Genomic DNA, 14367 nt, shown 5'->3' on the forward strand with positions numbered 1-14367 from the left:
TGGTCGGTCCTACCCATGTCCCCCTGAGCTCCCTCAGGGGCTGTATAACTCCCTGGGGGTGCTCTGCAGCCCAGTGTGCAAAGCTGCAGCAGAGATCGGGGTGGGCACTCACGATAGGTGATGGGGACCCCAGTGTGGGGTGTCCCTTGGGATGAGAGGCATTAGTCCTGATCCTTGCCCCTGGGATCCCGCTCTTCCTAGCGGTCTGGGCATTGCCAGTCCCTTTCCAAGTGACAAAGGGACAGTCCTCGCTGCCAGCACCCTGCTCCTCATCCCATAAAGCAGAAATGGAGGCCGGGTGGTGGTGGGACAGACCAGGGACTTGCTGCCCACCCCTCTCCTCACAGGTGGCTGAAGGATGGGCACCCGCTGAGTGAACAGGACGGTGTGGTGGTGTCCGAGGATGGTGGGACCCTGCTGATCATCCGTGTGGGACTCGGCCATGAAGGGCTCTATGTCTGCCAGGGCAGCAACTGGGCAGGGGTGGCCCAGGCGGAGGTGCAGGTTTCAGTGCAAAGTGAGTGCAGCATCTGTGGCAAGACCTGCTATCCATCCCACGTGTCAGAGAGGCTGCTGCTGGCCAAAGGGGTGGGTGTTCTTGGCCCTGCTTTTGGAGAGGTGTTGGGTCACTAGCTTCATATGTTGGGGTCTTGCCCTTTGTCAACCTCAACCTGAGGTTGAGAGCTGATGGCTACCGACATCATGGTAAACTGTAGTATCCACCCTTGATGGGTGCCTCCTGGGGGAGGGTCTACCCCCAGACCCTCTGGCCAGAGCACCCCTCCGTCAGCTTCAAGGCTGGGTGAGAAACCGGGCAGGGAACAGACATCCCTGCCCCAGGAAGGATGAATGTCCCCTCCCAGGGGGGAACAAATGTTCTGCTAGATGACTTGGAGAGCAGCAGTGGCATCTCATAGTGATGTGGTCCCTTCCCGGAGAGGGGAGCAAGCCCTGGCTCCAGCTGTTGCTCTCCAAGGACTTGGTGCACGCCAAGAGCCCCTGGTGCACTCAGCCATGCCCCTTGGCACCGCACTGTGCGGCTGAAGCCAGCTTGGGCTGCGCAGAGCCGATGACTGTGTGTGCTGGGTTGCAGTGCCTCCAAACATCGAACCCAGCGTGGTGGACCTGGCCGTCCTGGAGAACAGCACAGTGTCCCTGGAGTGCCTGGCCTCAGGACTGCCTGCTCCTGGTGAGCTGGTTCTCTCCCTTGGCTCTTGCTCCTGCGCCCCTGGGTCCCCTCAGTGAGAGGAGCGGCAGCATCGTTCCTTACAGCTCGGCTCCCTGCTTCCCTCCAGACATCACCTGGTACAAGGGGCATGAGCAGCTCTTGGCCGGGCTGGGTCGGACCCTGTCCAGGGATGGGAAGCACCTGGAGATCCAGCATGCCCAGCTCTCCGACGCCGGCAGCTACCACTGTGTGGCCTCCAATGTGGCCGGTGTCACCGAGCGCTGGTACAGCCTGCAGGTGAATGGTGAGTCTGCGGTGAGTGGGGGAATGACTGAAGCTGCCTGAGAGCTGGGTGCTCCTCCCAGGACCTCTTGTCCTTGTGTGGGGCCAACTGGGCTGTCCCAGCCCTTGGAGCACATCCCTGGAAGATGGCTTTAGCAGAGCCCCTGTCCTCTGCCCTGTTTGCAGTTCCAGTCGTGCAATCCCGTGTCCATCCCAAATAACGTCCCAGCAAACCACTGCCCCGTGGATGGGTATTGCCTGGTCTGCGCTGGGGTGTCTCCTACCCACCCTGTCCCTTTTGCACCCTGGTGCTCCTGGTGACATTCCTCTGCCCCAATATATTAAAGCCCAAAATATTAAAGCTCTGCAAAATGATGCAGCTGGAGGTGGTAGGGAATCCCCACCAGAATGGGTGTCAGAGGGGAAAAAAGCCACTTTTCGCATGAGTATTGCTTTTGGGAGGGGGATTTTGGTGACGATGCAGAAGAGGTGTCTTTCCAAAATATGGGCAGGAGAGTGAAGGGACTTTTTTGTCATTGCCAGGGCTACTCTGTCCTTTCTTTGCACTTAGCCTGGCAGTCACTGCAGGAATTGTCCCCCCGGCTCTGCCCCTGCCCGAGCGGGACGATGCCAGCAGTGGTTCCCAGGCTGCTGCCAGGACCAAGCGAAAGCAGCCGGAGCCTGTCAATTCAAGCATCCTTGCAGCCTCCCAGCCTATTCAGCACGTCCACAGCGCTGGGGGCTGAGCCAGGGCCTGGCTTTTCTCAGGGATGCTTTAGGCCAGTTGGTGGAAGTCCTGCAGGCAGGTGGCCAGGGAGTGGAGAAAATCCAGTTCTCCTGATCCAGGCTTGTTCCTGCAGCCCCTTCCCAGGGAAACATTTGCACGTCTGGTGTCCTGGCTCGGGTGGATTGTTTGGGTTCTGCTGTTTTTGTTTTTCAGTGGTTTCTGGGTGTTGGGTTTTTTCTTTTACAAACTGATACCCTCATGGGAAGGAGTTACCGTTTTCCAGCCAGCTGTATTTATGAGCAACCGAGAACAGCATCTGATAATGGAAAGAGTTAGGTAACCTTCCCAGTGAGCAGCGCTACCTAATAAGGCTGTGTCTGGCCAACCTGGGCTTGGCTTGCCTGCGTGGCTGGCACGGGATGCTCAGTCATCCTCTGCTGTGGGCCACGTGCAATTTAAAAGCATCGCTTGCTTAATAGCTGCAGAGTCAAGGTTATTATTTCCACATGGAGCCAGTGCAGGGGAGTCTTGCTGGTTCTTTGTGTGAAGCCCAGCGAAGCTGCGGGTGGTGTGTAGCCAGCAGGACAGAGCTCTGGTGGGGAGCTGCTGCTCTCTTCTTGTCTGGTGCCATCAGTGAGCTTCTCCTCTCCTCTCGTCCCCTGCAGTGCCCCCGTCCTTCTCCTCGGCAGAGCCCGCTGCCGTGTCTGTGCTGGAGGGGCAGTCCGTCAGGATGGCCTGCGAGTGCCGTGGGATCCCATTCCCCACCCTGAGCTGGCGGAAGGATGGTAGGAACCTGCTCCTCAGCCTCATCCCTCTGCACACATGTTGACCCACCAGACAGGTGTTGGTGTCCTCAGAGCAAGGAGTGCTTTATGCTGAGCAGCATCCAGCTTCTGGGTGGGAACTGGTCCTGCTGGGAATCTGAGAGAGGCTGTTGTCCCCTTCCCTGGCAGGCAAGCCACTCTCTGCCCAGCCCGGGAGCCCAAAGCTGGTGTCCACAGGAGGGAGCATGCTGTACATTGAGAAGGTACGGCTGGTGGACAAGGGGACGTACACATGCGAGTGCAGGAATGCTGCCGGCAGCAGCAGCAAGGAGCATCACCTGGAGGTGCATGGTGAGCTGGGGGGTCAGAGACACAGAGGATGGCCGTGGGGGTGGCTGAAGCTGCCATGATATCCCTTGATGCAAGGTCTAGCTGGACCCAAAAGCTCACAGCTGTTGCCTGCTGCCTTGGGTGTTTTGGAAAGGATGCTGCTCGCTGGGTTAGCTTTGCCCCTCCAGGTTTCCTCTTGGCTCCAAGCTGGTTGCAGCTAATTTTCACTCCAGCAGCCCAAATGCAATAGTTGCAGCCACTTGGATTTGCTTTGCTCTCCTGCTGCCACCGTCCAGACCAATGGCGTTTGTATATCCGCTTGCATACAGCCAAGGGAGTTGCTACAGCATCGCCTCCACCCTGTGTCCCTCTGCCCACAGTGCTGCCGAGGATCCAGGGCAGCAGCAAAGCCCCAAGGAAGGTTTCTGTCATCAAGGCTGGCGAGACGGTTTTGGAGTGCGAGGCCGTGGGGACGCCACTGCCCATGGTGACGTGGGTGAAGGACTGGCAGCCTGTGACCAGTGGGGATGGGCTCCTGCTTACGGAGCAGGGGAGGCGGCTGCACATCCCCAAGGCGGAGGTGGCCCATGCAGGACGCTACGCTTGCCTGGTGTCAAATGCGGCAGGGCAGGAGCGGAGAGAGTTTGACGTTACAGTGCATGGTAGGGGTGTGGGACAGGGGTGGTGGTGGGGTGGTATGGATGCAGGCAGGCTTGGGAGGGTGGTGATGTTGCACAGCATGAGTGCAGAGAACAAGGCAACGTGGAGGTCTTGGACAACCCAGCACACAGAAGATCTTGGGTCAGAAGGGGGATGCTCCAGGCATAACTGTAGAACTGGCTCCATCAGGTAGGAGTTTCTTTCCATGGTCCTCAGAGCAGACCATCTCAGACTTCATAGTCATCTACTTTCCAAGGACTTGGGGAAACCTCATGGGTCAAAGTACCAACCACTTGAGCTGCAAAAGGCCTGAGGTGGCTCAGGGTGTGCGGCTAGCTTGGTATCACACCTGTAAGCATGGGCTTGGGGGTGTGGGTAGGTGGCACATACTTGCTGAAAGTCACCTGTCCCATAACGCCTTCAAAGTTGACAACTTCAGATGATGCTCATGGTTCTTCTGGGCTTGTGTCCTCAAACTGTACAAGCTGGGTTTACTCAGTTTGCCTTGATCCTCTGCTGTCTTGGTAACTGCTTTGCAAATGGATGTCCATCCTTTTCTGTGTCCCCAGTTCCTCCTGAGTTCATTCAAGGATCGGGATCGACAACCAACATCAGCGTGTCTCTGCATGGAGCCCTGACGCTGACCTGCGAGGCCACCGGTGTTCCCCTACCCACAGTCACCTGGTACTGGAATGGATCTCCCATCACCCCCAGTGAGAACACACTCGTGCTTTCAGGTCAGGGATGAGGCATGGATGCTGTGAGAGATGGGAGCTTTGGGAACGTGTTATGCCCCAATGCTGATGGATGTAAATGTGGCAGAGCTCCAGGCCTGCAGGAGCACTGCTGGGATGGGCTGGTGCCTGGACCAGGGCCCTGAGACCTCTCTGCTCCGTGCTTCCAGGGGGCTGGGTGCTGAGGGTCAACCGTGCACGAGCCCAGGATGGTGGCCGCTATTCCTGCCTGGCCAGCAACATAGCTGGGGAGGCCAGGAGGCATTTCCACGTGGAGGTCCTAGGTAAGGAGGAGGGGTCCTTTGTCTGCTGCAGGATCCGTGGTAGGACTTCAGAACTTTACCATTGCAGGGACAGTCATGAGTTAAGACTGGGCATGGTGGGAGCTTCAGTGCCAGAGTCCTTCGTGCCTTAGCATGTGAGCTTGGAGGCTCCGTGAAGCTGGCCAGCTGCTGAGGTCCCTGATGGCTTGTGTTCCTAGTTCCTCCCCACATTGAGAATGCAGATGAAGAAGAGACCATCAAAGTGCCTGAGGGTCACCCTGTCACCTGGTCCTGCCTGGCTGCGGGTGAGCATCACATGGGGAGCGGAGGTGGCATCAGAAAGTGGGAGATGGGGCTCAGGGACCTGAGTGTCCCTTTGGGGAGTGGAGCAAACAGTTGATGACATGAAAATAGCTGAAATAGGCTGAAGAGCCTTTTTGGGATAGTTCCTGGCTTTGCAGTTGTGCTGTCCGGGAAGTGCTGGGGAGGGGGGGCCCACGCGGGGAGCTTGTTCCACGACGTAAGCTCCAGTTTTTCCCAAATGGAGCTAAAATTCCTCTAATCTGGTTTCTCCTTTAGTGATGGGAATAATTAATCACCTCCTACTCAGGACAGCTTGCTTTCTTCTTGCTGGCTCATCCAGCAGCCTCTAAAAACCTGATCCAGATCACGATAACTTTGGATTTCGGCTCCTGTCCTTGCTTTCCAGAAAAGCCCCAGCGCGATGACCCCGGTCAGGCTGTGCACACGCATGGAAAAATTTTGCACGAAGGCCAAAACCTGCTTTCCACCCTACACAGGCAACCCCCAGCCTAAGATCACCTGGCTGAAAGATGGCCACCCTCTGCCTATCAAAGACACCGTCTCCATCTCCCCTGATGGCTCCGTGCTCCACATCCCCCAAGCCTCCCTGTCTGACGCTGGCCGCTACTCCTGCGTGGCCTTCAACTCTGTGGCGAATCAAACCAAGCACTACCTGCTAGATGTTTCAGGTATGGGATGCCTTTGGATGGAGGCAAAGTCTCAGGTGTGAGCAGGGAACATGGACTTAGAAGGCTTTTTAATTACCTGCCCCAGGTAGGTGGTGAGGATTCCTTAATGCTACGGCCAGCAGCACAGCATGATGTCCTGGACCTGCCAGAAAGCCCTTGTGAGACCTCCTGAAGGAACATAAAGGGCCCACCTAGTGCAAAATCCATCTCTGGTGGCTGGTGGGAAGGGAGAGCATGTCTTCTGTGTCCCCTGTGTTTTTGGAGGGCTGCAACACAAGGCAGAGTCTGAAGCTGGGCTTGTGCCGTATGTGCTGTGCATTTCACGTGCTGTGGTTGAGTCCAGCTCCTGGAACTTGAATCATGCTCTGTGGTGGGGGAATGAAGCATTGGGAAGCCTAAGTGGGTGCTAATGCTGATCTGCCATGCAAAAACATCTCTGTAGCCGGTCCTACCTTTGCTGGAGATGCCCATGATACTGCCACAGAAGAAGTCACAGTGATCATCAACAATCCCATCTCCCTGGTCTGCGAGGCTCTGGCCTACTCGTCTCCCAACATCACCTGGCTCAAGGACGAGGTTCCTCTCAAAGCATCTAGAAACATCTACCTGCTCCCTGGTACTGTGCTGCTGTCCACTGGCTCTGCATGCCTGGGGGAGTGGGGCCTTTTCTGGGACTGACTGTGGTTCAGAGCAGTGGGATGGTGAGAAGTCATCATCCTGCAGGACCCTAGGGGTTCAGGCCATCAGGTGGATGCTGCTCTTCCATGTGCTGCATCGTCTGATAATAACTAGAGCCTCCTTGGCAGCATCAGTGCGACAGTGATGGTTTTTATAAGCCTGGAAACTGGGCTCTAGAAGAGCATTAGACACCCTCAAATCAGGCTTGTGGGTGATGAGCTGGTCCCTTAAGATGCCTTCTTGTGCTGCATGGGGATAGACAGCCGTGGCTGTGAGCAGCAACCCTCTCAGGAGACTCCCTTTGCTCAGGTGGCCATGGGCTGCAGATCCTGAATGCCCAGGAAGAGGATGCAGGCACGTACAGCTGCATCGTGGACAACGAAGCTGGGGAGGCTGTGAAGAACTATGCTGTGAAGGTCCTGGGTGCGGGAACTCTCCATGTCCTTCCTAATTCCTGCAGTGACCCCACAGCGGGGCTCTTCTCTCATCCCAGATGTGTCGTCTCTCCCCACTAGTTCCTCCTTGGATTGCCAGAGATGACCCTTTGGGGGAATTTGCCATGAAAGAGGTGAAAACCAGGGTCAACAGCACGGTGACACTGGAGTGCGAGACCTGGGCTGTGCCCCAACCAACCATCCAGTGGTACAAGGACAAGCAGGTGAGGCCCTAACTGTGACCAGGGAGGAGCTGCTGGTTTTGGGGACCCTCCCAGGTGGATGGAGGAGGAAGATAGCCTTTATATGGCTGGCTGGGCTCTGTCCCACTGCTGGTTGTGTAATCCTCCTCTTGTCCTTCTGCTTCTTCCCTCCCTTGGGGCTGGGGTCCCCATGCAGCTCCTGGAAGGCGCTGGCCACCTCCAGATCCTCAGCGAGGGGCAGATCCTTCAGATCAAACCAGCCAGTGTCTCTGATTCGGGGCACTACACCTGTGTGGCCACCAATGCCGTGGGTGAAGACAACAGGGACTTCATTGTGCATGTCCAAGGTGAGCCCTGGGTGGCCAGCCAGTGCCTGGAGCAGTGGGTGTCTCAGCAAGAGGAGGGGTCCTGGATGGGATCCCTTGTGGGAGCAGAGCAGGGTGAGCAGGAAGAGGGTTTGTATCTGTTGGAAAACAAGCATCTCCTTGGCCCCCGTCAGGCCTAGGTGGATGGTCTGGTTGCACCTGGGGGTGTGAGTTCCCATTTCTCACAGCTGACCGCAGCCTGTCCCCACAGTGCCACCCCTCTTCCAGCAGCAGACAAGCCCCAGTGAAGCCCTCGCAACCTTCTACCGGGAGGAAGACCAGGATGGGGAGGTGACGGAGCACCGACAGGCTGTCCTCAACCAGCCCACCGCGCTCTACTGCGACACCAACGCAATCCCACCTCCCCGGCTCACCTGGTACAAGGACGGGGAGCGTCTCTCCCCTGGTCCGGGGGTGCTGATGCTGCTAGGTAATGGGCATGGACCCTCGGTGTGGGGTTTGGGAGGGGGTTCCTGCAGCAGCTCTGTGGGTTGAGAGCATCCATAGCATGGGGGGGGTTTGGATCCTGTCCCCTTGCTCCTGCCAGCATGCGCAGCACCCACGGGACCTGCAGGAACAGGACCACGTCACGAGGGCTGCCTGGGGGCTCAGGCACAGCGAGGTGGGAGGGGAGGTTGGAGGAGACCCTCCGACCCCTCGCTGAGCCCTCCCCATCCCCTGCCCTGCGCTGCAGAGGGCCGGGTGCTGCAGCTGCCCGCGGTGCGGGAGGAAGACGCGGGCAGGTACACCTGTGAGGCGGCCAACGCGGCGGGACAGGACCGCCTGCACTATGAGCTGGAGGTGCTGAGTGAGTACGGGGCTGGCGCGGGGAGCGGGTGGAGGCACATGGCAGCCCTGTAACCATCTGCTCCCAGCCGCCCCGGCCATCCACGGTGGCGCGGAGGACCTGGCTGAGGAGGTGATGGCCACCGTCAACGGCACCGTCCGCTTCAAGTGTGAAGCCACCGGGCACCCAGTGCCCACGGTGTCCTGGCTCTGGAATGACGTCCCCATTGTTGCCAGCCCACGGCACCAGCTCCTGGAGGGCGGCACGGTCCTGCAGGTCGGTGTGTCCCTGGGCAGGGTGGCTGTGCTGGGGAGGGCACAGGAGATACTGGGTGGAGGAGTCAGGGCACTCTTCCCTCCCCAAGGAGGAGGCTGCCCTGGACTTGCCAGGTGCCAAGGTCCCCGTGGGAGCCCCAGCAGCTCCCCGGCTCGGAGCAGCCCTCAGCGGGGCTCTGCTCCCCCTTTGCAGGTGGCCGCGGTGGAGGCAGGTGACACCGGCAGCTACACGTGTGTGGCTGAGAACCCGGCCGGGTCAGCCGAGAAGCACTTTGCCCTCACTGTGCATGGTAAGGCATCCCCAGCAACCCTTCCCCAGGTTGCTGACTTACCCTCCTCCTCCTCTTCCAGCTGGAGTCTCCCATGGCTCCTGAACCACGTGGCTGCCTCTGTCCCCCTGTGCTTGTCACGCTTGCCCTGTGTGAGGAGGTTGAGGTGCTGGCATGCTCCGAGCAGATGAGATGCTCGGTGCACGTTTCCTCCTGGGGAGCCCTGGGGAGAGCTCAGCCTCCACAGTGACGGTTCCCCTCTGGCGCTGTCTTTTGGGGTGTGCTGGAGCAGAAGCAACCCGGATCATGGGTGCAAACCCCGAAAGCATTGATGGCATCGTCAACGGCAACATCTCGCTGGCATGTGATGTCCGATCCCACCCCACTGCAGATATTACCTGGTACAAGGATGGCCGTGTCCTGCGGCTTGGTGAGGAGGGGACGGTCACCCCAGGTACGTTGGGAGGAGCAAGGATGACAGCCTGTCCCCAGGGCCTGGCACAGCTGCCGGCTCTCGATGGTGGGCTCTAACTCCCTTAACCCGCTCTTCTGGATGCCACAAGCGGGACTCGAGCTCAGGCTTTCACACTAACAACTTACTGCCGAGTGATCCGTTTTGGAAAGGACCGAGGCTGCATCCTGCGAACTCTGTGCTGCTGCTCCCCAGGAGCTCAGCACCCTTCTCTGCTGTGCACAGTGAGGCCTCGGACCTCAACAAGAGACTTTGATGGCCAGACACCTCTTGCACGGAGCTTGGCTGGCTGCTGGGGGACGGGTCAGCTTGCTGGCACAGTGGTCTGGACTCGGTCCCGGCGCCAGCCCACCCTGACTCCCCACTTTCCCCTTCTTCCAGGCTCACGGGTGCTGCAGCTCCCTCACCTGCAGCTTTCCAGCTCGGGCACATACACGTGCGTGGCGCTGAATGCGGCCAGCCGGGATGAGAAGCGCTTCATCCTCACTGTCCACGGTAAGCGGCGAGGGCTCGGCTGGGAGCTCCGCTCCCCAAGCGCACACCAAGGAGCTGACAGCAAACCCTGGTCCATGTGCTCCTGCTCACGCGCCCCATCCCCAATCCTCTTCCTCAGAGCCCCCGGGCACCCAGGACCCGCAGCAGGAGATGCTGGATGCTGACGTGGGGAGCCCTCTTGTCCTGACCTGCCAAGTCGGCGGTGTGCCTGCGCCCGTCGTCACCTGGCTGAAGGACGGCAGCCTGCTGGGTATGGGCACGGGGGGACGCTGCCATCCCTGAGCCTCACCGCTGCCCTGCCTGGAGCACTCCTGCCTCAGTTTCCCCACTTCTAACCCTGCTGAGAGAGAACTGCAGGGCCTCAGAGGGGAAGAGGCAAAGCAGGAAGGGGTTGGCGTTTTCCCTGCAGCTATTTAAGAGGCCTCAGATTCGTTCCTGAGGCTGAAACGATGGGATGTGGGCACGGGATGTGGTGGAGAGATGCGGGGGTGAGCTCTCTGGGTACCAGCCCTTGGGCTACCTGCTGGCATGGGGGTTTGCCCCCAGACCAGTGGATCTTTTCTCCTGCAAAGCTCCAGCAATGCACGGTGCAAACACCCTGCTCTGCACAGCCCCAACCTCTGCTTTAACCAAGTCCCCAAACCTGGGTCCTGGGGTGGGAAGGAGGGAGTGTGACGAGGTGCCTGGGGAGGGCTCTGTGGAGGAGCAGCACTGCAGCCCCCTGCCCCCCGTGTTCTCGCAGAGAGCAGCCTGGAGCAGGGCCTGGTGTCTGCGGGGGGGCAGCTCCAGCTCAGCCCCCTGCAGCCCTTCCATCAGGGCCGATACACTTGCCTGGCGCAGGGCCCGGGCGCCGAGACACGCAAGGACTTCGTGGTGCTGGTGCGAGGTAGGGCTTCCCCAGGGTGGTGGCGGTCCCTGCAGGCTCTTCATGAGAGGGGAGCCTTCCTCCCTCTCCTCTTCCTCAGCCTCCTTCTCTTCTTGGCACAGTGGCACCCCGGATCGCCAGCGTGGGGGTCCCCAGCGAGTACAGTGTGCTGGAGGGCAAAGGGGTGAGGCTGGAGTGCCGTGCAGAGGGGCAGCCCACCCCTGAGATCTCCTGGCTGAAGGATGGGCAGCCCCTGGGGCTGCAGCCCCCTTCGCGCACCCGGTGAGTCTTGGGCAGGGGTGACCGCTCCATCTGTGCCTCAGTTTCCCCACACACAAAAGAACACTACAAGGCAGGCTGAGCTCTGCTGCTTGGGCTGGGACATGCTCCTGCCAGCTGTTTGCTGAGGAGCATCATCCCGGGTTAAGCCCTGGTGTCCTGGATGGTGCTGCAGCCTGGCATGGTTGCTGTCACCCTGGCAGGGTCCCAGCTCCTGCACTGGCCTTGCAGCACACCCCAAAACCTCCAGCCTGGGTTGCAACCAAGCACAGAGCATCCCTGCCCCATGGGTGCGGTAGGGACGGACACACAGGTCACTGTCCCATCCTCCCCACACAGGATGTCCCCAGACGGCAGCTCCCTGCTCCTTGAGGGGCTCCAAGCTGCCGACTCGGGGGTGTACAGCTGCCTGGCCCAAAACAGCGCAGGCGAAGATGTGCGGCTGCACACGCTGAGCGTGCTGGGTGAGCGGGGCTGGGACCCACAGGGCAGCACCAGGGCCACCCACCCTCAACAGCCCAGTCAGCCCCTCTGTCCCCTTGCCCAGTCCCCCCTGCCATCGAGAGAGGTGCTGACGACTTGGAGGTGGTCCGTGGTGTCCTGTCCGCAGCGGTAACGCTGGAGTGCTGGGCGCGGGGGTCCCCTCCACTGCACGTGAGCTGGCTGAAGGATGGGCTGCCCCTGCGCCTGTCCCCCCGCGTCACCCTTTTCTCAGCTGGGCATGTCCTCCGGTAAGAAGTGACCCTGGAGTGATGCTCGGCCCCAGGCTTTGGGGCTGGTACCCAGGAGGTTTGCGTGCCAGGCTGGCCATGGCTGCACCCCAGAGGTGGCTGCGAGTCAGCGTCCCCTTGGGGGGCAGGAGAGGGAACCTGGAGCTGACATCTCCCCCCCCATCCCTGTGTCCTGCTCCATGGGGCAGGATCTCCCAGGCACAGCTCTCCGATGCCGGGCTCTACACCTGCGTCGTCTCCAGCCAGGCAGGGGTGGTCGATCGCAGCTTCATTCTGCAGATACGGGGTACGGGGCAGGGGGGGAGAGCAGGGCGGGGGGCACCCAAGCACCAATTTTGCTGGCAGAATGCATGTCATGCTTTGCAGCTCTGTTGCTAAGCAGGGTCCTGAGCTGGCCCTTGGCTGCCAGGGTGGGCTGGGGGAGGCAGGACCAGCCTGAAAGCAGTCCCAGAGCACCCTGCAGGGAGGCTGAGCCACCTCCGGGTGATCACAGGATGCCGGGGAACTGTCAAATGTCCCTAATGCCTGGGGACCCAGCTTTGCTCCCATGCTAAGGGGGACTGCTCCCTCCCCAGTGCCCCCCGTCCTGGAGAGCTCGGAGAGCAGTGAGGAGCAGATGGTGGCTGAGGGCTCCAGCATCACCTTCACCTGTGAAGCCGCTGGGTCCCCAGCACCGGCGGTGACCTGGCTGAAGGACGGCGAGCCTCTGGCACAGCAGAGCAACCGGGTGCCTGGCAGCCCACGGCTGACCCTGGAAGCTGTGGGGCCGACTGACACGGGGGTGTACTCCTGCCTGGTGGCCAACGAGGTGGGGGAGACCAGCAAAGCCTTCCACATCCTGGTGATGGGTGCGTGTCTGCCCCCAGGGATTTGGGAGGGACAGACGGCCAATTTTTTGAGAGCAACGAGGGGATGAGCTCACCCACCTCGCCGTGCACCTTGCAGAGCCACCCCGCGTCGAGGCTGCACCCCAGCCCACTGAGATGTCCATCGCCATGGGCACCCCACTAGAGCTGACGTGTGTGGTGACGGGTGTCCCCGTGCCCACTGTCACCTGGGAGAAGGACGGACGGCTGCTGGCAGGGCCCTGGCTCACGTCAGGGAATGAGAGCACCCTCCACATTGAAAGCACAAAGGTAAGGGGCTCCTCTTTCTTCTCCTCACCTGCATTTTCTTTTCATGCCTCAATTTTTCCCTCTCCTGGCTTTGTGTAGATGGCTGACGCTGGCTTGTACGCCTGCCTGGCCACTAGCCCTGCCGGGGAGGATAGCAGGAGTTTCCACATCAGCATCCAAGGTAGTGTGGCCCAGCGGTACGGTGAGGAGGGTGATAGCAGGGGGTGCTGCGGGGTGGTTGGAGCTCAGGGGGACCAGAGAGCTGGAGCAACCCCTGCATCCCTCCTTGGGATGCCTGGGGGGTGGATGGGGAGAGCGGTGGGGACTGTAAGCCTCCAAAGGGGGGTCTGGAGCACAGCATGATGGCCCTGAAGAGTGGAGGGGTATGTATGACTTATGGGGACAGGTATGGGGGTGCCCAACCTGCATGGCACCCCCGACCCACCTGGCACGCATCCCACAGCACCTCCCAGCATCACGAGCATTGCAGAGACCCCCAGCATCACCGCTGTGGTGGGGGGGGAGCTCATCCTGGAGTGCCCTGGGGATGCTGTGCAACCCCCCCACATTGAGTGGTACCGGGAGGGCTCCCCACTGCAGGTACGTGTGATGGGACCTGGGGCAGTGCGTGGGCAGGGGCTGGGATGCACCTTCACCAGCCCCATCACGCTCGTGGTGGGGGTGATGTGGGGAGAGCTGCTGATGGGGGTTTCCCGGGGGTGTTAGGAGGATGCCCGCAGGCAGGTCCTGGCCGATGGGCGCTTCCTGAAAATCCAGGCCGTGGGGGCGGCGGACGGCGGGGAGTACAGCTGCAGGGCCACCAATGTGCTGGGGGACACCAGCCCGCGCGTCCAGGTGGAGGTTCTCGGTGAGTAATGATGCCCTGCTACGGGGCTTTGCTGGTAGTAAATGCCAGCTCTGTCCCTGTTAGTTTTGGGATGTGCAATATTATGGGGTGTCCTAAGGTTGGGGTAATGGGAAGGGGGGGTTGGATGGTTCCCAGCCCCCAGTGCTGGTCTGGGCTGACGTCCTCTATCCCCTGACCCCTGTCTCTGACTTCGTGCGGTGCTGGCTGGTGCTGCTGCAGTGGCCCCAGAGATCCAGCCGGGCCCCGAGGAGGCGAGGGTGCTGCTGAACAGCTCAGCAGTGCTGCCGTGCCAGGCGGAGGGGTGGCCCGTGCCCCGGGTGACGTGGCAGAAGGACAGCCGTCTCCTGCATCTCCGTGGGAGCAACAGGTACGAGGCTCTCTGGGTTGGAGGCACCAAGAGCTGGCACTCTGATTGTGCCACCCCCCACATCAATAGGTGTTTTGGTGTGTCTGGAGTAGAGAAATCACTGTCCCTTGGCCAAGGGCTGTGCTCTGTCCCCACATCAGCTCAGCAGACACGTGCCACACAAGGCTGTAACAGTGCTGGTCACCTTCTCAGCTGCGTGTCCCCATGCATTGCAGCCTGGCTGTGCAGAGCCCCCATGGGGGTC

The 14367-nt window shown here is 60.3% G+C and overlaps 1 protein-coding gene across 3 annotated transcripts in view; it reads left to right on the forward strand.

The window, feature by feature from the left end:
• Positions 1–14367, forward strand: part of HMCN2 (hemicentin 2) — a 35905-nt gene that overhangs the window by 12941 nt on the left and 8597 nt on the right. Inside the window, exons 25-56 of one of the 3 annotated variants that reach the window (XM_054848655.1) lie at positions 348–517; positions 1094–1189; positions 1296–1472; positions 2843–2962; positions 3131–3292; positions 3652–3933; positions 4501–4668; positions 4836–4949; positions 5147–5233; positions 5729–5920; positions 6363–6536; positions 6908–7021; positions 7114–7256; positions 7432–7582; positions 7812–8030; positions 8295–8408; positions 8476–8663; positions 8856–8952; positions 9224–9385; positions 9785–9898; positions 10017–10148; positions 10641–10784; positions 10886–11045; positions 11382–11506; positions 11569–11773; positions 11962–12059; positions 12349–12621; positions 12719–12909; positions 12988–13069; positions 13352–13488; positions 13615–13756; positions 13976–14123. In XM_054848655.1, the coding sequence (XP_054704630.1) occupies positions 348–517; positions 1094–1189; positions 1296–1472; positions 2843–2962; positions 3131–3292; positions 3652–3933; positions 4501–4668; positions 4836–4949; positions 5147–5233; positions 5729–5920; positions 6363–6536; positions 6908–7021; positions 7114–7256; positions 7432–7582; positions 7812–8030; positions 8295–8408; positions 8476–8663; positions 8856–8952; positions 9224–9385; positions 9785–9898; positions 10017–10148; positions 10641–10784; positions 10886–11045; positions 11382–11506; positions 11569–11773; positions 11962–12059; positions 12349–12621; positions 12719–12909; positions 12988–13069; positions 13352–13488; positions 13615–13756; positions 13976–14123 (4881 nt within the window). The remainder of the gene's footprint in view (positions 1–347; positions 518–1093; positions 1190–1295; positions 1473–2842; positions 2963–3130; positions 3293–3651; positions 3934–4500; positions 4669–4835; positions 4950–5146; positions 5234–5728; positions 5921–6362; positions 6537–6907; positions 7022–7113; positions 7257–7431; positions 7583–7811; positions 8031–8294; positions 8409–8475; positions 8664–8855; positions 8953–9223; positions 9386–9784; positions 9899–10016; positions 10149–10640; positions 10785–10885; positions 11046–11381; positions 11507–11568; positions 11774–11961; positions 12060–12348; positions 12622–12718; positions 12910–12987; positions 13070–13351; positions 13489–13614; positions 13757–13975; positions 14124–14367) is intronic. The other 2 variants (XM_054848656.1, XM_054848657.1) reach the window with 2 other exon arrangements.

Source organism: Grus americana, chromosome 20 (assembly GCF_028858705.1).
Source record: "Grus americana isolate bGruAme1 chromosome 20, bGruAme1.mat, whole genome shotgun sequence".
In the NCBI taxonomy this organism is placed as follows: Eukaryota; Metazoa; Chordata; class Aves; order Gruiformes; family Gruidae; genus Grus; species Grus americana.